The sequence below is a fragment of the Sturnira hondurensis genome, unplaced genomic scaffold, assembly GCF_014824575.4.
Source record: "Sturnira hondurensis isolate 20B ecotype Veracruz unplaced genomic scaffold, ASM1482457v3 Scaffold0001872, whole genome shotgun sequence".
Classification (NCBI taxonomy): domain Eukaryota; kingdom Metazoa; phylum Chordata; class Mammalia; order Chiroptera; family Phyllostomidae; genus Sturnira; species Sturnira hondurensis.
Window position 1 is genome coordinate 26,402,465 of NW_028074503.1, and position 25,727 is coordinate 26,428,191.

At 37.6% G+C, this 25,727-nt stretch overlaps 1 protein-coding gene across 1 annotated transcript in view; it reads left to right on the top strand.

The window, feature by feature from the left end:
• The window catches only part of LOC118980180 (netrin receptor DCC-like), a 60,518-nt gene that overhangs the window by 22,662 nt on the left and 12,129 nt on the right, over positions 1-25,727 (top strand). Inside the window, exons 3-4 of the mRNA XM_037036654.1 lie at positions 23,715-23,863; positions 25,446-25,584. Of these exons, the coding sequence (XP_036892549.1) occupies positions 23,715-23,863; positions 25,446-25,584 (288 nt within the window). The remainder of the gene's footprint in view (positions 1-23,714; positions 23,864-25,445; positions 25,585-25,727) is intronic.

Below are 25,727 nucleotides of genomic sequence, written 5' to 3' on the forward strand. Positions count from 1 at the left end.
ATTTAGGGTGACTCTTGTGGCAAACTTGACCGTGAACCCATCAGCAATGGGCCAGGTGTTTAGTACATGGCTTTAGTGCATAAAAGAAAGAAATAAAGATAAGCACAGACCTTCTACTTTTTTTGGTAGCATAGTATGCTGATGCAATTTTAAAAGCTTCTCATTGCACAACAGGTTTTCTGGTATTACAAAAATAAGATGTGAGAAGCAGCACAGGCTCATTCGCTCAGGCCCATGAATGAATGAAGAAAATAGAGAGAGAAATTAAAAGCTAGTAGTTTAACTTCCTTGGCAACAAAAGGCTTAAGGAACCCACTTGGGTTTAATGGTCAACTAGATGCGGTATTATGTCCTTTACAATGGCATATGTTAGTAGAAGAATTAGAGGAAGGCTTGGAAGGATGGGTTATTTAATCACTGCTAGAAGAGTTCTGAGCAAATGTGAGTATAATTCATTTGTTCATTCAAAATAATTATTTTATGCTAAGTTCTGGACCTTCACTGTTTCTTAGTATAATGACAAGCCACAGGTATCTATGTAAAGTTGTGTACCAAAATAAAATTTAATTTAAAATTTAGTTTTTCAAGCATACTAGATACATTTCAGCTGTTAAACAGCACTTAAAATTTACATATATATATATATACATATGTATATATGTGTGTATACACACACACACACACACAAATATATATATATATGTTATATATATATATATATATAACTAAAACATTAGTTCTTTAGTATTATTAGCCACATTTCAGAAGTTCATATGTGAGTAATGGCTACCGTTTGAGACCACACAGAGAACATTTTCATTAGTGTAGAAAGTTTGATTGGACAGAGCTGATCTAGTCACTATGCTAGTAAATGAGGGTACAGGGCAAGTTGAACATTGTTCTGACTCTCAAGACCTAGTGGAAACTACTTTAAATAGAACTCACTGAAAAAAAAAAAACATTTAAGCCCTGGCTGGCGTAGCTCAGTGGATTGAGCGCAGGCCTGCGAACCAGACTATCGTGGTTCGATTCCCATTCAGGGTACATGCCTGGGTTGCAGGCCAGTTCCCGGCAGGGGCCAGTTCCCAGCAGGGGATGCAGGAGAAGCAACCATAGATTGATGTTTCTCTTCCTCTCTCCTTTCCTTCCCCTCTAAAGATAAATAAATAAAATAAATTAAAAAAAACCATTTAATAGATTAGTCTCTGAGAATGTTGAATGTTTTTTAGTCATTAAAATAACATAAAATATTTATTTTTAAAAGACTAGAGAATCCAGATCTGACCATATTCTCTGGTTAGTTACTTAAAGTTCCTTAAATATTTCTCAAATTAATAAAAGTTAAAAGTATCTTTCAAAACAAAGTTAAAGATAAAGAACAAAGGTTATGCGTTGCTTTGGTTACGTAGTAGTACAACACAAGTTTAATTTATTCCTAAAAATATTCTGTTGTCTTACTGTTATTCTCTTTTATCTCAAGCATAAAGCATAATTCAGGCTTCTTCCAGTGGTATGACCAAACATCCAGAGAAGCTATATGCTTGCTGAGAAATATATAGAACAAAAACAAATACAATTAAAACCTATATAACTTCTTTAACTAATGCCACCCCAATACATTTAATAAAAATATTTTATTTTTTTCTAATAACTATGTTTACATTTATTTAAAAATCACTTTCACTAATCTTTTTAAAAATGTACTCTTTGTTATATTTCTTTCATTGCCTTCTAGTCCTCTTATACCACTCTCCCCACCAGCAATCACCACACTATTGTCCATAAAAGTTTATTTTAAAAGAAAGCAAAAAAGCAAATTATTTCTCACTGATATTGGGTAGCACTAAGAAAGAGGGCATGAAATTGTAATAATTGTAGTTTTGGGGAAGTATCCCTAAGTATCCCCAAGTATCCCCAGCCAGGGATAAAGGGGTACCCTAAATAGTTTTGGTCTGAGTTTAAATGCCTAGTTTGGTTATGTATCAGATTTAAAAAAAAACTGAAAGTAGGCTGCTTGCTAAACTAAATTAGAGCCAAAGAGAGCTTGAACATCTTTGAGGATACTGTCATCCTGCTGGGGCCGCTGAGTAAAACTACTCATAGAAGAAACAGCTGAGCCGAGCGTTTCTATGGGGTGCTCCCAGGCATATCTTACTTTATAGGAAGCTGGGGAGTATTACTAATGCACAAAGACAGAAAGAGAACAGGGCATTTTGATCACATATGTATTTATACATTCTCTCATGTCGAGAGCCCTTTTTTTTTAATCTATGCAATCCACAAGCATTTATTGAGCACCTACTATATGTGTCAAGCCTTCTATTAGTTGCTGGGCATAGGAAGTATAATATGATGGACAGGAGAATGTCAAAGAAATTAGGAGTGAATTGTATGACAAAAATATATCTGGAAGATAATTTTTTCTGAATCGTGCTGTGGGATTATATTTATTTCCTCTCTATTTTAACCTAAAGTTAGGAGTACAAGGTAGTGATACATAATTTAATGTATTTGGGTTTTAGTATGAAATATGATAGTGTGTTTTAAAAAGTATCACATTAAGAAATTGATAGTTGACCAACCTGATATAATAATACCCAACCAAACTTAAGTAAAACTCATTTCATTATTTTATTGATTCTTTTAACTGCAAGTTATATTCTATCTGCTGCAACATATAGTACATCTTATATGCCACACACACAAAAATGTAACTTTAATTATTGTTCTCTAGCTCCAGTGTTCCTTCATTCTATATTGTTTTAATAAAAGCTTCATTTCTAATTTGTAAGACTATATCTAGGGGAGAAAAACACACAACGTTTCCTGTTCTATGAAAACTCTTTTCTGATGGGCACTTCGGCTGCTTCCAGCACTTGGCTATTGTAAATGGTGCTGCTATAAACATCAGGGTGCCTAGGTTCTTTGGAACTGGTGTTTCAGGATTTTTAGGGTATGATCCCAGCAGTGGAATTGCTGGGTCAAAAAGCAGTTCCATATTTAGTTTTCTGAGGAATTTCATACTGTTTTCTACACTAGCTATACCAGTCTGCATTCCCACCCACAGTGCACTGGGGTTCCCTGTTCTCCACAGCCTCACCAGCACTTGTTTGTTGATTTTTTTATGAGGGCCATTCTGACCTGTGTGAGGTGGTATCTAATTGTGGTTTGAATTTGCATCTCTCTGATGGCGAGTGATGCTGAGTATCTTTTCATATGTCTCTGGGCCCTCTGTATGTCCTCCTTGGAGAAGGGTCTATTCTGTTCACAACAGTATGGATGGAATGGGAGAATATCATGCTGAGGGAAAGAAGCCAGGCAGTGAGAGACAAATACCATATGATCTCACCTTTAAGAGGAATATAATTAATAAAATAAGCAACTGAGCAAAATAGAACGAGAAGCATGGAAACAAGGAACAGACTGACAGTGACCCGAGGGGATCGGAGAGGGAGAGAAGGTGGAAAGAAGGGGAAGAAACTCATCAAGAAACATGTATAAATGGCTAATGGACATGGACAACAGGGAGCAGATAGACTGTTGGATCAGGGAGTGGACTGGGTGGAGGTGGGCAAAGAAGGGAAAACTGGGGCAACTGTACTTAACCACAATAAAATATTCAATAATAGAAAGAGAAAACTCCTTTCCGTCGCAGCCCAAACTTTCCACCATGGGAAGCCCCAGACCACCCCTAATATAGATGTTGAGTTGAGCCAGAGTTTATGATCTCAGAATACTTGGCAAGTACAGGGAATTGCCATGAGTTGAGATGGAAAGATTTTAAGTTGATAACACATATTTGCTGCCTCAGATCATAGCTGTTAACATCAGAGTCCAAAGGTTACCATCAGTGTCTGAGAGGAAATGATAATGAATTTTAATGAGGCTTTTGTCAACTGAAAGTCAAATGGTGGAACTCATAGAACAAGGTAACATGGCCAGTGCAAGTGACCTGTCCATTACCTCCTTACTTAAACCTACAATTGGTGTTCCAGATCTCCCAAATGGAAGGAGAGTGAAATAAAAATATCTTACAGGGATGTCTCAAAGCTTAAGAGAAAATCTGTAAGATGAGACACCAAAGTACACTCTCAACTGATTATCCTAAGGATTAAATAAGGTAATTAGTATAAAATAGTTTGCTCTCTAGAGCATGGTCAGCCCTCAAAGGATGCTAACTCTTATAATTGTGCATTTCTCCAATGCTGGATTTTAATTATTCCTCCTGCAGTACTATTCCTTAATACTGCATGTAATTTGTTCATTTCTATCTCTCTGTTTTTCATATGTTTGAAATTCTCTTCTTCTTTAAGCTGTTTCTTAAAATTCTTCTATTTCTACTTTAAGATTTTATTTAAGGTTTCTAAGAGCAAAAAGCCTACTTTGGCTAATTTACCACTTGGATCAATCTGTTAGTCTGCATAAATTTATTTTTCAGTTTCCAAATTTTGAACCTTATCTTGTCATTCATTCATTCATTCAACAAATATTATTTGTGTGTCCCCAGTGGGCTACCCTGTATTTCTCAGCACTGGGAATTTAGCAGTAAAAAAGACAAAGTAGTAATTCTCATGGGTTTTATGTTCTAGTGACAGAAAGGCACAATAAACAAAAATAAAGCATGCAGAAGAATAAAGCAGCTTAAGGGAACATAGAATGAGGAAGAAAGAGGTGATTTATAATACAAAGGAAAATCAGAAAAGTCTATAGGAAGAAGGGGTATTTCACGGGACCTCTAAATGAATTTTGGAGGGATGTCAACAAAGATATTGGGTGGAGACATTTCAGGCCAAGCAAACAGCAAATGCCCAGACCCTGGAGAAAAAGAGCAAGAGAAAGACCCATGTGCTGCAGGAGATTGGGCATGGAGCGGGGGACACGAATGAGCAGGCAGCAAGGCCCAGCTACGATCACCCTGAAACCCACACTGAGGAATGTCTATTCAGTCTCAGTGTGGAGGCATCTACGCAGGGGGCGGGGGCGACATGGTCCAATCTTCATTTTCAAAGGTGAAGCAATTAGACTACAGAGAAAGCTAAGGTGCTTTATTCAAGACTTGTTGGTAGCTCAAGTTTTGGTACACATTGAGGAGGTGTTGAGAACTGGTAGCTTTGGGAGATGGGGACAAGACTGGCTGCTGGATGTGGGGAAAAAGCCTGGAGTCCCATTTACTCTTTAATTTTAGGCCTCAGAAAGGAGGTGAATTGTGGAACCATTGCTGAGGTCAGAAACTGAGTAAGAAGCTGTCTTGGAGGGGTTATAGTGAGGGGGGTTGCACTGGGGGACAAATCAAGGATTATTTTTGTGACGTGTTAGGTTTGACTGTTAAGTAGATTTGGGTTTTATTTATTCAGTTAAACTGTAAACTTACATAAAGAGCCCAATATTTTTAATATAAAAATGAAAGCAAATGCCTCATACTGCTAGTCCAATGGCTGATGCAATGCTGTATTTAGCTTTTAATAGTGTCAAACTGAGCTGTTGTTGGAAAACATGGGCGAATTTTCCATGTTGTAAACTGTAATACATCTGTGCCCTGCACACCCTTAATGCACGCACCACAGGTATATGCACAGTGCCATGCACACAAGAGACTCACCAAAGTATTAATCACAGAGTAGTCTCCTTTAGAAAGTTGCCAGGCAGGCCAGGGAAGTATAATTTGGCATGGCTAACTAACACCAGAAAGGAGAATGGACCCAAGGCAGCCTCAGATCTGCAGCCTGGGCTTCCAGCTGCCAGGATTTTTCAAGGAAACCTTTTAAAATGGGCAAATTAGCACCAGAACCAGCTTGGTTTCCAGTGTGTGCTTTGCCCATGTTCGTTAAACAGGAAGTTGAATTCTAACAGGGTGTCTACACAGGGATGGTCCAGAGTGTGAATCACCTGGTGGCTCTGCGACACATCAGAATTTGACCAGTGGAAGCCTGGTTCAGGCCTAGGCAAAGGCCACAGAATTTAGGAGGAGTTTGCCTCTGGACTTGGAACATCTCTTTTCTTTTTGCTTTCTCTGTCTTGGGGTCTTATATCTGCCACTAACTCAGGACACCCAGAAGCCATGGATTGTCTGAAAAATAATGTCGAATCCATGAAGTTCCTTTGAGACTGTTGATTCAAATCATTGAATTTTAAAATGAATAAACTTGGAGTTCAGAGAGTTTCAGGCCTATCAGAGGATGGGATAGTGCACTGGTGGGTGCCCCAGGCCTACATTCAGCCTCCTAGCTCAGGGTTGTGTATGTGTCTCTCCCACTGTTTTAATGAGGACACCTATCCCATGGGTTTAATTCTAGTCCAGTGTGCCTTCATCTTATTTTAGCTAAAGGCAAAGATCTTTCTGAGCACCTATAAATTGTGGGGGTAGACTATGTAAACCAGTACCGATACCGCCCTACAATTCTGGCATACTGTTAAAGTAAGATAACAGGTGCTCAGGTTGAGCACTGAGCAAACTATGAAATTTAACAATAACAATAAATAAATAAATATGTACTCATAATTAAGAAGTTATCTTTTCATTTTAAAATAACTTCAGTCATTGTTGCTCAAACAGGGAGGTATTAAGAAACAATTCTAATGTCCTTAAATCATATTCGATATGCTTCTCCCTTCTTTCTCTCTTTGAAATTCTGTTGCTGGCTTGAGGACTGCAGGATCTAGTGCTTTCTGAGCGTTAAGGACTGCCAGCTGCTTAGGTGACCCGAAGGGAGCTAACAAGTGAAGGAATCATCTGCGTAACCCAGTCTGCAAGAGCCGTAACTGACACTGACCCATGCTCCGAGTTTGGCTGTTTGACCTTCAGTTGATAAAAGGCCCATCATCACTTCCTCCCGGACATTGATGGCAACATCTTGACTTTGATTTTAACAGCTCCAACCTGGAGCAGTAATGGCATGGCACCACCTTAAACTCAGCCCCGAGCAATCTCCTGTACCTATCAAATATCCTGCGAGCAAGAAATATGGCTTCACCCAACTCCTACCTTAGCTGTGACACCATCAAATGGGACAAAATAAACAGGGTCAGGGCTGGGATGCAAACCTACCATAACCTTTCTACCATACTGCTGAAGTGCAAGTGTGCATACCTGTGTGTCCTTCTATGTTCAAACTCAGGTGGACCTTGATTATTTCAGGGAAATGGAAAAATAACTAATTTAAAGTTAAGTACATTTTAACAGTTGTTTAATGAGTTAAAATTTGTTTTAGTTTAGAAAAACATAGTCATGGCAGTGTAAGGCTTTAAAAATCTTAATATTATTGAGCTTAAGCCAGAAAGTGAGTTATGCTACCTGTTTTGTTGAGAACATGCTAGGCACATAATTTAAACTCATTATTATAAATCACTTGATCTTAACCCTCAGCTCACTGTCTTAATTCAAAGTGTTCTCCAACTACCTTGTGGTGAAATAAAAAATAATTATTATTGCTTCCATTGTTTGGGGGTGGGGGGTGGGGAGGGCTGATGGGCTTGTAATTCCATCTACAAGCTCCTCTCAAAAATGCTTAGGACTCCCAGAGAAAACTTGAAGCTACCTCTGGTGGTACCTTCTATCATTTAGTATAATATTTAACTACAAATAACGTGTAATATTAATATATCACTGATTTATACTGTTATGCCAACAGCTTGCTAACATTATCATTTTGAATATGATTTGTTCTACATACTCTTTTAATTTACTGTTCTTATACTAAATTTGCCAGTTACTTTGGAAATATTGAGTTTTACTCTATTCTAATTGAAGCATTCTTGGATTATCCTAGTAGCATTTCCTACATCTAGAATGTTGGTATGGTATCCACTGGCCACAAGTGGCTACAGAGCATTTGATTCTTTTATGCTCTTTGACTAGGGATTGAACCTGCAACCTTGGCATATTGGGACAATGCTCTAACCAACTGAGCTACCCAGCCAGGGCTCTATTGAGCACTTGAAATATGCTTTGCCCAAATTGATGTGTGCTATTAGTACAAAATCCACACTGGATATTAAAGACTCAGTATAAAAATTGTAAAATATCACAGTAAATTTTACATAGATTATGTTTTGAAATAATGATTTTTTAGATATATATGGTTAACTATGTATAATTAAAAATTAATTTTGTTTATTTAGTTTTTTAATAATGTGGCTACTAGAAATTTTAAACTACATATGAATATTAATGGCTCACATTAATGTTTATATTGACAGTGGTGGCTTATGTGTATACTTTTATCTCTCATACTCAACCAGAAAGCAGTCAAGAAGAAATTAAAAATATCAAATATTGCCAATCTGATATTAAATTGAGATTCAGAGTTGTTGAAATTCAAGTACATGGATATATTTAACCCTTCTCAAGGAAATATTTCTGAAAGAGTTATCTAAAAAACACTTACATTTAGCAATGAGTTTATTTTACTCTGTAGTTACCCACAGTCAGTCTCAAAAGCTGTTAAACACCAGGCATTTCTTTCCTATTGGTCTGATAAATTATGGTCCAAGGAGAATAGAAGCAGAGGAGGTGGGCTTGAGGACAGACAGGCGTTTCTGATCCGGAGCAGTGCACCGGTGTCCCTGTGTTCAGCTTTACTGAAAGTCTTCGTCCAGCTTCTGTGAGATGATTAAGTGCTGAAGTCTATTTGTCTTCCTGACGCTATCTCTGAACAAGCCTAAATCTTCCATGTGTTTAATAAACTTCTTATCTTTTGAATACTGAAAATAAAATAAACTTAATCCTCAGGGTGGTTCAGTCAACAGACCAGGAGCCTTTTAGATGTTTCTTAGAGATAGAGGACAACTAGGTTTTCTGCCCCGTGCGATTATCAATCTTCCCTGTGCGTGCATGTATGTGTAAGGGCGTTAAAGGTGCTTCTCAGTGATAAATGTCAGTGGAATTGCACAGTGAATATTAATTTCAGTATTGTCAAGGTCAGATATGTACCCAGCTTCAATGCTACTGGAATTTTTATTGTAATCACTGTTATGGAAGATATTTTATTTTGGGCTCTTTCTTTTTCACTTATTAGGTGCAAAGGGGAGCATACTTCTTCAACAGCTATGTACATTTCTCAGAAGAAAAGGGCCTTAGCATAGTCTGATCTGTTAATCTGGGTAATTATATATTTCTAGTAAGATCAAAATGTGGATTTAGAGGAGCTAAGTTAGGTGGGAAGAAAAAAAAAGACAGATGAACACAAAAATCTGGAAACTAGCTGATGTTCCTGAAAAGCCACTGACTATATATGGAAAAAGAAAAGAAAAAGAATTGCAGAAATAAATAAAGATGAAAAAATTCTGTGATGAGGCTCTTCATAGATGTAGGGTGTGAAATTATCTAGCTGGGAGCCCAAGAAATTAAAGAGAAGTAAAGAGGAAGAAAACTGTTAGGTTGTGACTGACCATCTGGGAATAAATAACCAGCGGCAGATCTCTGTATACAGTTAGGTTCCTCAAACCCAGCGTGGGTATTCACCCTCGATACACCCGCATCCATGCATACACTGCTCAGTCCAGAGTTAGTCCAGGAGCCACACCAGAAACACCCAGGTATGCAGATCAAAAACACGAGCTGTTCCCGAGGCTTCCTTTCTGCTCCAACTGCAGTCCATCCAACGCTGCTGATTTTATCTTCTGTTGCCCTTGAATTCGCCTTTCTGTTTGTCTCTGCCGCCACCATTCGAGTTCAAACTGTTAACCTCTCTCTTCCATAGTGTGGCCTGTCCTCCCACGGGTCTCCCAGCCCCTCCATTTGCCCCCTTCCATTCACTCTTCGTGTAGGCAACAGAGTACAAAATGCCTGAATGCATTAATTTTTTGTGATTCTTCCAGATCAAAGTTCTCCCAAAGCTTTTAAGGCCCAGTGTGGCCTCCCCCCTGACAGTCCTTCTGAACTCACACAGAACCCCACCCTGTTCCCTGCTGGCTCCTTGTGGTCCCACCACCTTAGGCTGCAAATTTTTTTAAAATATTTTATTTATTTATCTCTAGAGGGGAAGGGAAGGAGAGAAAGAGAGAAATATCAATGTGTGGTTGCCTCTCGTGAGTCCCCTGCTGGGAACTGGCCTGCAACCCAGGCATGTGCCCTGACTGGGAATTGAACCACAATCGTGTGGTTCGCAGGCCCTCACTCAATCCACTGAGCTACATCAGCCAGGGCGCTGCAAATTTTTTTTTAATCCTCATTCAAGGATATGTTCACTGATGTTAGGGAAAGGGAAAGAGAGAGAAAGAAAAGCAGAAAGAGAGGGGAAAGGGTGGGAAGAGAAACATCAATGTGAGAGAGAAACATCAATCACTGCCTCCCGTATGAACCCTGACCTGAGATTATACTCACAACCTAGGTACGTGCCCTGACTGGAGATCAAATCCTCAGTCTTTTGGTTTGTTTACCAGATGGCACTGCAACCCACTGAGCAACTCAGCCAGAGCAAGACTTCAAATTTAATGAAAGATCTCATTGTTTCCCCTGTCAATTCTTACAAGGCCTAGCTTCTCTGTAAAGTTAGTTAATATTTATCAAGCATTTACTTAGTGCCAGATGCCATTCATAAAATATTTAGTATTAATCTTCACTATAAACTCATGAGGTGGAGCTGGTATTAACCCCATTTTTAAGATAAGAAAACATAAAATCAAAGATATAAGTGCCTTGACCCCAGCCACAGAGCCTGTGCAAAGGTTCTGGATTTGAACTGAGGGCTTCTGATTGTGGAGGCCACACTCCCACCTTCGGTCTCTGTCACCAAAGCTTTACTGGATGTCATGTGTTGGTCTCTCCTGTATCACAGTAGCCCAGATCTCCGACTTCAAGAAGAGCATTCTAAATTTCATCCTTAATGTATGGTCCCTCCCCAAAGAGCCAGTTTATCCAAGGCCGTTCCTCAGTTTTTAAAGCCTGGAAGTAGATACACAATAAATTTTTCCCCCAAAGAGATGGCATGTTTTAAGGTAGGATATTTTTTGTCATTGTGTAGAAAAAAACTACTCACTTGACTGTCTGAAAAAGATCACTGCTTCCTTTTCCTCTGATAAATGGTTGCAGAACTTCTTTATAAAAGCAGTCTATACATGTCATTTACTGCTCTCTTAAAACTACAAGCTTCCTATATTGATTCTCCCCACACTGACCATAATACAAGCCCGACTTGAGAAAGGTTGTTGGGATGAAGTTACATTCTCACTATGGGCAACACTCTGGTTGCACTAAGCTGAAGAAACCTTCTGTCTGATGCACATCCATTCGCAGAGACGGATATATTTGTGTGCAGAAATAGTGCAATCCTGAAGTATATGCACGTGCCCAGTGTGAAACAAGTGAGGGGCTTGTGCATGCTGAGACTCTTCCATAGGAATTAAACATGAACGTATGGTCAGAACTACAACAACAGAAGTAACTGTGGAGAATTTATGAGGAGGTTAAAAAGCTTAACATACCTGTTACTATGACAACGCATCCGTGGAATGCTGTGTTGCCCATTTCTCTTTTACATCCATCATCTCCTCCTGTCCTAACAACCTTGAGAATCAAGAACCAGTACTCTTTCCTTCAGTTGTCTGATGAGGGAACCAAAATATGGAAAAGTTAAACTCGAGTTCAGGTAACAATAAAATTAGCTACCACCTTACTTGGAACACTTTATTTTCTATACAACCTCATATAACCCTTATAATAGCCCTGTTACGTAGATTATGAATCCAAGAGAAAGTGATGTGCAAGAGTGTTTAAGTAATGTGACCCAAGGAAACACTATTTTTAGAGGAGGGGTTTTGTTTTGTTTTGTTTTGATCCACATGCCATATTACCCTAAAAGTGGTAGAATATTACTTGATTTTTTATTATGCTAACAAAATAGAAAATAAATTTCATGCTTGTGAGTTTTTTCTTCAATATGGCATTAATTGTGCCATCATTAATTTAGCTCACTTTGGAATTATTACTTGGACTTAAAGACCTGATCATCTGAAGCTTTCCCCAAGTATATAGTGTTTTTTTTCTCCCTTAACCAGCTTGTTATGTTCTATTTCAGAAAGGCTAATGTCAAGGCCATTACCTATCAAACTCATTCACACCCATGCATCCTGACTCACCAGATTCTTCCTTCACACGTGAACTCTGCTGTTCTTTCTTCTTCCATCAGTGAAATTGTATTTTTTAAATTGAGGTGTAATTGTTATATGACCCTATATTAGTTCCAGGTATACAATATAATATTTCACTCTTTGTATACCCTGAAATTGATCCCCACAATCAGTCCAGTTACCATCTGTCACCCTGTGAAGTTAGAAATATTTATCCTGTGATGAGAACTTATATATATATATATATATATATCACATCTTCTTTGTTCACTCATCCACTGATGGGAACTTAGGTTCTTCCCATATCTTGGCTATTGCTAATGATGCCGCCACGAACTTAGGAGTGCACGTATCTTTTCAAATACTGCTTTCGTTTTCTTCAGATGTGTACCAAGAGTAGATGTAGCTGGATCAGGTAGTATTTTTATTTATAATTTTTGAGGAGCTTCCATATTGTTTTCCATGGTGACTGCACCAATTTACATTCTTACTAACAGTACACTGAGGTTCTCTTTTCTTCCCATCTTTGCCAACTCTTGTTATTTCTTTTCCTTGTGATAATAGCCATTTCCTTGTCATAATAGTGGTTTTGACTTCCATTTTCCTGACGATCAGTGACATTAAACGCATTTCTATGTGCCTCTTGGCTCTGTGTTTGTCTTGCTCAGAAAAATGTCTATTCATATCCTTTGACCATTTGAATTGAATTTTTAAATTGATTTTAGTGAATTATTTATATATTTTAGATAGTAACCTTTTGTCAGATATGTGATTTGCAAATATTTTCTCCCATTCTGTAGGTTGCTTTCTCATTTTGTTAGTGGTTTCCTTTGCTATGCGGACTCTTTTTAGTTTGATATAGTCACACATGTTTGTTTTTGCTTTCATTGCCTTTGCTTTTAGAGACAGATTCCCTCCCCACTAAAAAAAATCAAGGCTAAGGCCAAGGAGCTTACCACCTATGGTTTCTTATAGAAGTGTTATGTTTTCGGTTTTACTTTCAAGTCCTGAATTAATTCTGAGTTAGTTTTTTATATACGGTATAAGATAATAGTGTAGTTTCATTCTTTTGCATGTGGCTATCCAGTTTTCCCAAGACCATTTTTTAAAAAGACTATCCTTTCCAGATTGCATTTTTCTTTCTGCTTTGTCATAAATTAATTGACCATGTATGTGGGGCTTTATTTCAAGACTTTCTATTCTGTCCTGTTGATCTCTGTTTTTATGCCAATACCACACTGTTTGCATACTATAGCTTAGTAATAGAGTTTAAAATCAGAGTGTCTGATACATCTAGCTTTGTTCTTCTTTCTCAAGATTGCTTTTGTATTAGGCCTCCAGGAAAGCAAATCTGCACATGAATCATTTAAGAGCAATATCTCTGTTCCACACAGCACTTTGTGTATCCTGAACCTAAGCTAAGCTTCATTGGTTTTCAACATCAGACATTTGGGGGGGGGCTCATCTCTCTAGTACAGGTCTCAAGAGTTGTGGATACTGAGCTGGGACATGAGCCCCCTGCCCCTCAATGGGAAGCTTCGGGCTTATGAGATCCCTTCTGATTATTGGTTTCTGTGCTGAGGTGAGATCTTGGCAAGCCCACATCTCTTCCTCTTCTTCTTTTTTAAAATTTAATTTATATCTTTTTTTAATTTTTCAATTATAGTTTACATTCAGTATTATTCTGTATTATTTTCAGGTAGGAAGCATATTAGACAACTACATACTTTCCAAAGTGGTCCCCAAACATAATTGTTACAATATTATTGACTGCCTTCCTCTTTTACCTGCCTGGAGTATCTTATTTTTTATTCTTTGTGAAGGAGCTGTTTAGCTAGGTTTCAAGTCTTTTCCAGAAGCAACTGGTCCGTATGTAACTGTAGATTTGGTGTGTCCATGGGAGCAGGTGAGTTCAAGATCTTAGTATGCCCCCATTTATCAATGCAATTCTAATTGTTTTTCAAGAAAAGTTCTTTTTTTGATATGTATAATTATTTTTCATTGTTGTTCAGTTAGAGTTATCCCCATTCCCCTCCCCTTACTCTCCCCACCACCTCCCACATTCAATTCTTCCTCCTCTGTTGTCTTTGTCCATGGGTGCTTTACACGTGTTCCTTGATGACCCTTCCTTTTCTTTCCCCCATTATTCCCTTCCCTTGTAGTTACTATCAGTTTATTCTTTATTTCCATGTCTCTATTTATATTTTGCTTGCTGGTTTGTTTTATTGATTAGGTTCTACTCTAGGTGAGATCATATGGTATTTGTCCTTCACCACCTGGCTTATTTCACTAAGTATAAAGCTCACCAGTTCCATCTATGCTGTCATGAAGGATAGGAGTTCCTTCTTTCTTTCCACTGTGTAGTATTCCATTGTGAAAATGTACCACAATTTTTTGATCTGCTCATTTACTGATGGTCACTTATGTTGCTTCCAGCACTTGGCTATTGTAAATTGCGCTGCTATGAACATTGGAGTGCATAGGTTCTTTTGGATTGGTGTTTCAGGATTCTTAGGGTATACTCCTACCAGTGGAATTGCTGGGTCAAAAGGCATGTTCACTTTTAGTTTTCTTAGAAAATTCCATACTGCTTTCCATAGTGGTTGTACCAGTCTACAATCCCACCAACAGTGAAGTAGGGTTCCCTTTTTTCCACAACCTCTCCAACACTTGTTTATTGCTTTGTTTATGATGGCCATTCTGACTGGTGTGAAGTGGTATCTCACTGTGGTTTTAATTTGCATCTCTCTGAGGGTTAGTGATGCTGAACTTCTTGACCAAACTCTCACATAATTGTCCCTGCCTACTATATTCTCCATAAATAGATCTATATTTGAAATTCTTATATATCTTATGTCTGCTAAGTTAGATGTTAGTCTTGGTCGTATATGGTCTGTTGTTTATATGTAGGTGCTTTCTCTGTGTGTGTGTTTTCTCTGTCCTCAATTTCTTGAAAATTTCAATCATAATAAAATATTTCACAGTACTGGAGACAGTATCACATGCTAAACATATAAAAGTATACTTATTCTTTAAAATTAGCTGATACTTTTATCTAAATTTCTTAATCTCAGCGGAAAGTAACTGAACTCAAGCTATTATGGGGGAAAATTTAAGAGGAAAAAGAAGTCAGTTTCATTAGATTTATGTGACATCAGACTGCCTTTAGTAATATGGAAACTTAAGCACATTTGGCTGAAACTTTAAGTTTTTAGCTTCTATGTTTGATACTGCTTAGGCAATATTTCTAGATCATAAAAACAATTGCTTTTGACATTACTTAGCAATCTCCAGTTTAAATGGTTTGAGACCACAATAATGCAGTCAGAAATGTACATTATCCACTGTATTTTATATATCGAGGCAATGCCTGTGTGTTCTAAAGTGCAGTTAAAAAAAAACAATTCTACATACTTCACCAAGGCTATTACTACTTGGCTGTGTTAGAGAAAAACCTGAAATACCTTACGGAAAAGCCCTTATTTTGAGGTCAATTTCTATAATTGCTTTCATTATCAAGCTGCTTTGAATTCTAGGATAAATCACAGGGAGACTACTTTCAAAACTACTTCTTAACAAATAACTGTTAAAATTTTTCCTACTGCACTGTCAAAATATCTATCTCTTAATGTATTAGCATATATGTAGATAGATGCATGTATATATAAGTAATACATGTTAAGCAATATGTATTATACACATTTTATATGTGTGTGTATAGATGTATCTATATCTATACACAGTTGTGCATGTTTTGAGTTAGCAGATAGTACCTATTAAAATCCAAATGATTAGGCAATAACCACTTTGTCCAATCAAATCTTGTCATATTTATGTGATTTTGCAACAGGAACTATAACTCTTAGTTTGTGCTTCTTCTTACCAAATTACTGTCGTGTCTTCTAACAATGTATAGTTCAGTCAAAAGGGGGTTTCATTATGTTAATCATTACATTGCCTGCAGGCTTTTGATGTTGCATTCCCCATACAGAATAGGAAAAGATTTCATAAAATTACCATGAACGCTGTTAACTACAGGAGGAAAAGAATCAAAGAAGTAATCAAAGCAGGCACTTTATTATCAATAAATGCAAATAGTGTCGGAAATGGCTTGCATTTGAGATGCATTCAGTGAGATCATTGGCAATGGATATTGTTGTTTAAATAAGAAGGCGTGGTGGTGTAAATCTATTTGGATCACTACAAATAATTACTTACATCCCTTGCTATCCACTTTTTTTCAGATGAACTTAAAAACTTTTTTTCTCTTAATTAACAAGTGAAGAAGGAGGTGAAATCATCCTCAGAAATCTGGTCTGAATTGAGGACATATGAATTCTAAGTCATTATCTGAATGCCACCCCACGAGATACATATTTTTAAGTGCACTGATACTAAAGGAGGTCTTAAAACAAAGGATCTGGTGACTATGAAATCGATGATTTGGGAACAGTCGGATACATTGTACTGCACAGTCATTTAGAAAAGACTTTAAATATTCAAATGTTCAACTGCATGTTCTGACACTAACATTTGTCTTCATCGCTGACTTCCAGCTGAGAAACAGCAGTATAATGCTGAAAAGACATCAGCCTGGTTCACTATTATGAAGACAGTGGCATATCTTGATTCTTCTTAAGCTTTTTCTATGAAAATCATATTCACATTCTTATTTTGAAGGGATTATTTAAACTCCCAAGATATTTTTAGAACCATATATCTGATAAATCACAATTTATGTTTTAGTCTAATTCATATAAGTGCAAAATTATATACAGTAAAGTTAGGAAGGTAGATGGGTAGATATACATTAGAATAGAAACAGACCAAGAAAAAAGAAGAAAAAATGGGTAATGATTAATATATGCTAAGTGACTTCTTAATAATCAAAAGCCCTCACATTGTATAAAACCTAAAATATTTGGTGAATTTAACCAGATAAATTCAAATGTCTTTGAATTACCCATGATTTGGAAATGAAATATTAAAATCTATTCATGCACATGTTTTAGCTTTTAAAAATAGCAGTTTATTAAAATTTGAAAATGTCTCTCTAAAGTGAAATTGTTCCTATATTTTCTATCATGAAGTGATTAACAATTACTACAATGATTTAATAATAATCAGCATGTTTTACAACCAAAAGAAGCGAGAGGTATTATCTAATCCTTTGGGAGCTAACACTGAAAGAATCGCAGACTCCAGTGATGGAAACTATGGACGCTATACCTCAAAAAATACAAATATTACATTCTTGGAAACATTTTTACAGTTTCAAGAGGCCCATGGATGCCTTGATGCCAGTGACTGGTTCCTATTATAAGCAGAATAGGGACAAAAAGCCCCACACTTTTTGACTCTTACTTTAATCAATTATAGATCATTAAACTGTGATATTCTCTCTCTCTCTCACACACACACACATCTTGTTTCAATCTGATTATATGTGATAAGTCATGCTTTATTAAAAATTCAACTAACTTTTATATCCCATTTTGGGGATTAATATGCAATAAGATCTCATTATAAAGTACTCTGATATATTATAAATTTATATATAGTCCGAAATTACTGTTCCCCTTGCAAATAGTGACACATAATACATCTCATTCACTTCAACATAACTATTCAATTTGTTCCTAGGTATAGGTGTTTTAATGAATCTCTACTGAAAGGCTATATTGAAATTTAAAAAGGTAGTTGGCGAGGCTGACATTGATTGATGAGTTACTTGCATGGATTATGTATCTTTTCTGAAATCTTTCCAGTCTTTGAAGAAATAGGTAACTTTGAATAGCGATGGAAAGACATTAGATGCAGTTTGCCACAAAATTATTGTCCAATGGACGGGATCAGTGGGGGGTTATTAATGACATCTTGGCAATGATGAGTAGTTAAGCCCATTAAGTTTCTTGACTGACATACTAAAACGTAATGAAATGGAAGGTAGAAACCGTTAACTGTATTGATTTCACATCTAATTGACATTGTTGAACATTTTTGTCTCCTTTTTTCCCTCTCTCTTTCTACTATGAATATAATAAGTCAGATGTAAATCTATGTAAGTTATTCTTCAATATACTTTATGGATATGGAACTGAATAAATACACAACTGTGTACACGTACATGTACATATATAAACATACCCCCACCATTACCATAAAATGCAATATATTATCTACAGACCTATGTTAGAGCTGTAAATCAAAGGGAAAATATTAGGGCATTTATGAGTTTGAATTTATAGCATGTTTGTGGAGAAGTGTAAACATTTGATAGTTTATGTGAAAAAGAGTATTGGCCCTCACCAGGGAGGTTGTAATGAAGACTATTTCACATGCAGACAGTATTTTGGTCTGGATAAAATAAATAATTCTATACATGATAAATATGTGATTTGATACTTCTTTGATGTCTTGATGTTTATATTTACTCGGGACAGCATAGGCTGATAGTATTTTCATTTTAATACCTGAGGATATTAAAGAAAATCTACCAATCCAATCAGATCATGAAATAAATTATATTTTATAATAAACATTAAAGTAGGAAATCATTTAGTCCCAAAGGTCAGTCTTTTTCACAGAAAAAGATCATTGGAACCTTTACAGTGGCAAATACAATGTTATCCTATGTCTGGAAATTACTGAAAACTCATATATTGGTTTGTGAATACTTAACCTAAATGTTCCTTTCTAATTCAGGTGTCTATATTGTCTGCTTGAAATTCTTCCAGAAACCCAGGCACACGTTTTTTCCCTGATAGTGTCTAATGGCCACTAGGAAGGGAAAATAATTCAGTGGGTGAAGAGATGATCAGAGTAGACACTACCAGTGTGAACTGAATCTTAATTATGGTTCACACGGCCTGATGTTCTCCCATTGGTGACTAAGCTGCATGTGCTCGTACACTGTAGGCAAAATGCACACAGGCTCACATGCATCCGACAAACACGGACAAGCATATCAACTTCAGTTCTCATCGGGTGTGTCAGGGAAAGATGATTTTCTGATCACTGGCCGTGACAATGCTGAATTAACGACCTCAAATAAGTTAGGCTGCATAGTGTATTTTAGGCTTGTGATTTATAGTAACATTTGCTAATTGTAAATAGTCATTCATTTGACACACATTTATTAAACCCTGTCTGTATACCTAGCATTGTGCATATCGCTGTGGAGAAAACAATTGCTCTTTTTTTATTTGGGAAAGTAAGTGGAAGGTTCGGATCATTCTCTGGACCAAGAGACAGGACCCTAAGCAGCCATGGCTGGGCTCGGCAGGAGAGGAGTGTGGCCTAGTGCGTGTCCTTGTGAGGCTGCTGTCTTGAGTTGCATATGTCCCTGGGGTCTTTTCTTCCCACGGGCATGATGGAAGTGGCTGTGAGGATGGCCTGTGTGATTCCCATGTGCTTGGCAAGTCACAATTTGGTGGGCTGTGCACCCCCTGCTTCTACCACTCCAGGTAGTCCTTTCAGCTTGTTCTTCCCGATTTTCAGGTCACTTGTTCTTCAAAAATTGAAAACAGTCTGAATTGTTTTTCATTACCCTCTCGTGCTCCAGTGGAACAAAGGAGCAGAAACTCCCCAAACATTGCTCCCTCCCCTTTCCCATATACTCACTCCTCTCCTAGTCCTCCTGGGAACGTGTCTGCTCTGGGCCACCTTCATTGAATGTGTTACATGTCACAGCAGCCCTGATGGCCTTGGAGTTTGGTCATTTTAAAGCCTTAGTATTTGCTCCCAGAATGAGCCATGTTAATAGGAAGGGGTGCTCTTTTATTTTAGCTGTGGGATGGTAAGAAGGGACACATTCACCGGCAGAGGTCGTGGTCAAAAATTACAGTGCAGGTCACATGTGTCACACACCCTTATGAAACACATGTTATAGCCAAACTGGTGGCTTAAATGTTATGGCTTAACATTAGTCATGTGCAGATGCACAGCTAGTCATGACATTGAACCCATGCACCTGATATATGTAATAATATTTAAGAAAAGTTTGTATGTCTGAGATCAGCTATGACCTCTGCAGGGTTAATACTTTACCCATCACGGGGCTGCACAGACGTGCTCTCTGAACTTTCAGAATCCTGCACACTTCACATGCAACATGTTCTGTAAGCAGTTCGTATAGTCTCAGTTCTCCTGCTACTTCAACGTCTACCTTCCTTAGAAGAACAGTAGACTTCAGATCAGAAACATTCCCCCATGAACTGTTTGCATTATCTTTGTGGATGTAAAAGTAATTATAGAAGCATGCAAATTGGTATTTTTATCATTGTTCTTTAAAATGTGGCACTTTGAAAATCTAGTTGAACCATATCAGTGGGCAAGTTTTTAATTTGCTTTGTCTACCACCTCCGCACCAAGGAGCAAAATGTCTCCATTATAATACAGTTCTAATTGTATCACTATCAGCGTTCACATAGGCAAGACTCCCTGTTGTTCAATACTGTCTACTGAAGACCCCTTAGTCAAATATGGGATTTTCCATAGAAAAATTTTCCCTTCCTGGAAGAATACCAAGGTGGGGGTGCTCTCATAAAGTGTCTTTGTATATGCAACTGTTTGGAAGACAAAAGCCTCCTGTGGAATAAAGAACATGTAAAAGAAGAATGGGGAATGCAATAGGGACCCTGTAGAGGTGCTTTGGAATAGGAGGCATCTCTATAGGGTCATGAGAAATGTGTATATGTATCTGCACATTTGAGTATACGTATATACATGTATGCATTTGTGTATGTATGTATATACACAGTCATGTGTTCCTTGTTCACAAAAAAGGATTGAGAAGCAAAGACACCCAGGTAGCAATGAACACATCTAACACTCAGATCCTTGTCTTGAATACCATTCCCTCAGAAGGGAACCAGAAATCTTTGGAGAAATGTTTGATTCCAGCTCTGAGGCAGGGTCAAGATGAGCCTGGAACATATTATGCCAAAAAGAAAGGAATTACTGTGGTAAATGTTGGGGTATTTGCCCTCTGGCCAAATCTAGGATAAATCGAACGTCCAAATAACTAAGGACAATAATAAGTTGAAGATCATAAGAAAGTAGGAAACCATCTCCCCCTACCAAAAATATATACCTTAATAGAAAAAGGCAGGGGCTCTTGCTTATAATAGAATGCTGAGTGCCAAGTGGCTAATGCAGTAGTACTTGAATGAAAAATAATCACCTTTTGTTATAACCCTGGTAAAAATTGATCCCATCAAAAACCATTAACAGATGCTGACTCTAAGGAAAGTTGGTAAAGAGCATGACATTTGCATGGTCCTAATGTAGTATCTCCCACAGATTGATTATTAGCTGTAAGTGGTGGAGCAGGGGCCAGAGGTCGGTTAGGGATGCAGGGGGAACTATTCAGTCCACAGAGGAGAAATCTAACAGCACCTCGGCCAGGTACTCAACGTTAAGCTGTGAGTGACTGACAGAGGTCTGGTGCCCCACTCTGGAGGTGATGCCCCGAGAAGTGCAGACATCACTGACATTTCGTTAATGGCTGGAATGTATAACCTAAATTCAACATGAAGAAGCCAAAACAAACCCCAAATGAGGAACATGCTACTAATAAAAGCAAGGCTATCCTGTTCAAAATTATGAATGTCTTGAAAGAAAGAATGGCTTTGGAACTGCTTCAGCTTAAAGCAGACTAAAGAGACAGGGCAACAAAGTGTAAACCTGACCCTAGACTGGATCTTGATAAGGAAGGGAAATGCTACATCTATGACATTATTAGGTCCATGGACACAATTGCAATGCAGATGAAGATTTGATAAAAATATTGTTTTAATATGAAATGCACCAAAGATAATAGCTAAGTTACTTGTGTACATATGGGTTCTTAGGAGTACCCATAGGAGTACCCAATGGTACAGGAGTAAAGAGCTATGGTATGTATAACTTAATCTGAATATAGAGAGATATAGATATAGATTCTCTTTATCAAGAGATAATAGGTATTCTCTCAATATATATGTATACAGTGCATTTATCACTATGTATAGATTATAGATTTACTATAAATTTATATATGGTGAGTGATAATACAACCTGCATATATATATATGGAAAGAGAGGGAGAGAAAGACTATATGTATAGAGAGATAGATTATGATAAAATATATAGAGCAAAGTTTCAACAATGGGTAAATCAGGATAAAGAGAACATGGGTGTTCTTTGTATTATTCTCGTCCTTAAATTTGTCTGTAGGTTTTAAATGATTTCCAAATAAGTTTCTAAGAAACTGTTAACAGTCATTTGTTAAGGCAAAAAGAATGCAGTTGTCAGCAAGCATTCTCAAGATTTAGCAACTGGTGGGAAAATTTGTGAAAATGACATAAAATATGTGTTTCTGACATGACTATATTTATTTTTCCCAAATGAATATGTGAGCAGTAATGCCTTAAGGTTGCTGAGTATCATGGAACACAGTCTGAAAAATGATTCAGAGACATAGGCTCAATGCTAATAGAAGAAATGTATCTTCAGATATGCCAGCTAGGTTTTTATGTGCTATTTTGCTATGAAAGTTCAAACTCACAGAATTGTAATACAGGCCTTTAACATATAGCTGTCCAAAGCTGGGTGGTATCCAAGACTGAATTCACAAAATGTTTAAGTTAATGCTGTATACTCACAATGCTGAGACTACTTATTTATTTTAGATTATAATAAAGAACATGGCTATCCCATTTATAAACAATGTATTTACATTTAGTTATATTTTCAAAAATGAAAAATTATGCCTAAGTTCAAAATTTGCAAATCTGGAATCTGACAGATTCTCTTATCTCCTTTTGTACCTAGACCTGATCTTCTGCTAGCCTATGTATAGTCTTCAATAATTTCATTTAGTGTGAATATCATATGTTTTGCTGAAAATATGTGATTTGACATTAGGGTGCTACCACCGACCCTACTAGGGTGTTACCTAAAACACTGTCTGTGTACCATGTACTTTTCTAAAATCCGAAAAGTCCTAGATCTCAAAACACAGCTGGACCCAAGTGTCTTGCTTAAGTGATTGTCGACTTGTGCTATCCAATTACTTTAATGAGGATGTTACTTATCCTTGATTATGTTAAGTAATAGTTATCAGAGAAGATGGAATACTAGAAAGCAAAATTGAAAATCAAATTCTGAAATTAACTTAAAGGACCCAGGATCAGGCAAGACTTTAAAATGCTGACTTGAAAACAGTAAATGTGGTAAATTATCCATAGCTGTGCTGCCTATTTGAATTATAAGTAAGATCATAATGTACAAGTATTCTCATTGTATTTTCCCTTTTCCCTCTGCAGTTATTAGCGACACACAAGCAAAGGCATACTGACGTAGTGGAAACTTTTCCACACTTAGAATTTAGATTAAGAATCCTATCTCCTTGACCAGTTTTGTCAACTGTAAAATGAAATAAGAAATTCAGATGAATATAAGTCCTCTTCTGAATTTTAAAATGAGAAATAACTCTAAAATTGCATTACTTGATATTTATATTTTATAGTTTAATATTCTTATTTCATATGTTTTTTTTTAAATACTACATGCTGCTGTAATTTCCTCAGACTATAAGAGATGTAATTCTGATTGTCTTGAGAAAGAGAACCACCTTATACTAATCGACTTCTCTTGTGCACAGTGCAAGTCCCAGGCCCAGTAGAAAACCTGCAAGCTGTATCTACCTCACCTACCTCAATTCTTATTACCTGGGAACCCCCTGCCTATGCAAATGGTCCAGTTCAAGGTTACAGATTGTTCTGCACTGAGGTGTCCACGGGAAAGGAACAGGTAGGCGAGGGAACGGCCACCACCTCACCGCTGCCACCTGTTGGATGGCTCTAGGGCTAGAAACACAGGAGACAGAGGCGTGTGAGCTCCTGATGTCTAGTCCAGTGTCCAGCGCTTTATTGGATGGCTGATCAGTTTTAAAGTGCCTGTTACTGGAAATGCTAAGCAATTTAATTTGATTCTGGTGGTAAGAAAGGCACTTGGGTAATGAAATGAATCAATAGGGTGGATAGGGGTGTTTCATGTGAGTATGTAGGTGCCTAAGCCAATATAAACCACATTCGTATTAACCTGTCTGGTCCTGGAAAACATTTGCATTTTCAGTCCTTATCCTATGGGAGGATTTATCTTGTAGTCAATGGCCTCCCCCAAATTGCTATTTTTATTCTTATATATTTGATGGCATTTCTGTCTTCTTGCCACCATTGGACTGTCATATATCACTTTTCATGTTTTTCAGTCTGCTCTTCCCCTTTCTTACATTTCATTTCCCATAGGCAGGTAGCACAGACACCGGAAAATAGGCCGATTCTACTTTCGGGTAAAGTAAGAGTGAATGAGTCTTTATGGTGACATGGGAAGCTCAGCAGTTCTCTTTTGTGACATACATATAACTATTGAGAGGTTTACTTCCAGAGTCTCAAGTTCATGTGCAAAAAGATGTAAAGGGAGGTGTGCACTTAAATGGGAAAGAAAGAGAGGTGACCTTGGGACAGCCGGGTCCTTAGGTTTGTGGTGAAGTTTGCTAAGCACAGTGCAGCCTCTGTGCTACCACGTAAACTGCATGGCAGAGTGTTTTTTTAAAAAATATTTTGCATCTATTCAGAAACAGTTCTAAGTCCCAAGTCATATTGCAAAATAAGAATGTGTAAGAGCGCCCCCTATGTTCATTCCATGTTTGCTTGCTACTTAGCTCTTATTTCCCTCTTTCTGTTCTGCCCACTTTTCTGCATATTGTAGCTCTCCAATAATGCACATCACCAATCCAAATACATTCCAGCGTGATGCTCCCCAAGGTAGATGTGAGGGAGAGCATCGTTGTGGGGAGCTAACTCAGGGGCCTTCTAGAGTGAACTGCCTCTGATTTCTCTGCGACCTTCACCTCCAGCACCTCATTCCCGCTGCTGCAAAGTGCTAGGGACAGTTCCAAACCCACGTCACCGCATTTTGACAGATAAAAATCGTGGCAAGCTCTCTGACAGTTTCAAGAAATGTGGGTATATTTCAGCTAGGGAAGAAAGAAATCTGTTGTTTCGTGGTAAACCATTTCATTTCAGGAGTAGGAGCCAGTCTCTGTTCCCAGGGGTTTACAAGCCTCAGTGTCTTGGCTGGTGTTAATCAAATTGGAACTTAATGACTGTGAACGTAGCGTGGTGCTGTTTTAACTGGGAGTCTACAGACAGGTCTAAGCTTTACTGGGGAGGGGGGTGTCCCAAGAAGTTTTTACAATGACTTGTTTTAAGGCTGAAGTGTAGTTTTGTGAGTATGAGTCTAATACCCAATTTACTGACTGAACAGAATGGCTGCCACTTCTGCTTTAATGTGCCTCCTGAATCACAGTCTTGGCATTTTATGTCTCCAGAATATAGAGGTTGATGGACTGTCTTATAAGCTGGAAGGCCTGAAAAAATTCACGGAGTATGCGCTTCGATTCCTAGCTTATAATCGCTACGGGCCAGGAGTGTCTACTGAGGACATGACGGTGGTTACTCTTTCTGACGGTAAGTGACAGGCACTGACGCATGACTCTCGTATTTATTGTGATAATCAAGTAATATTTTGTGTATGTTGTAGATTTCCTTTTCAAGATTCCCTCACTAAAACTGTATGAAATATGTTTGCATAAAGTAGGAATTTGGCTCAT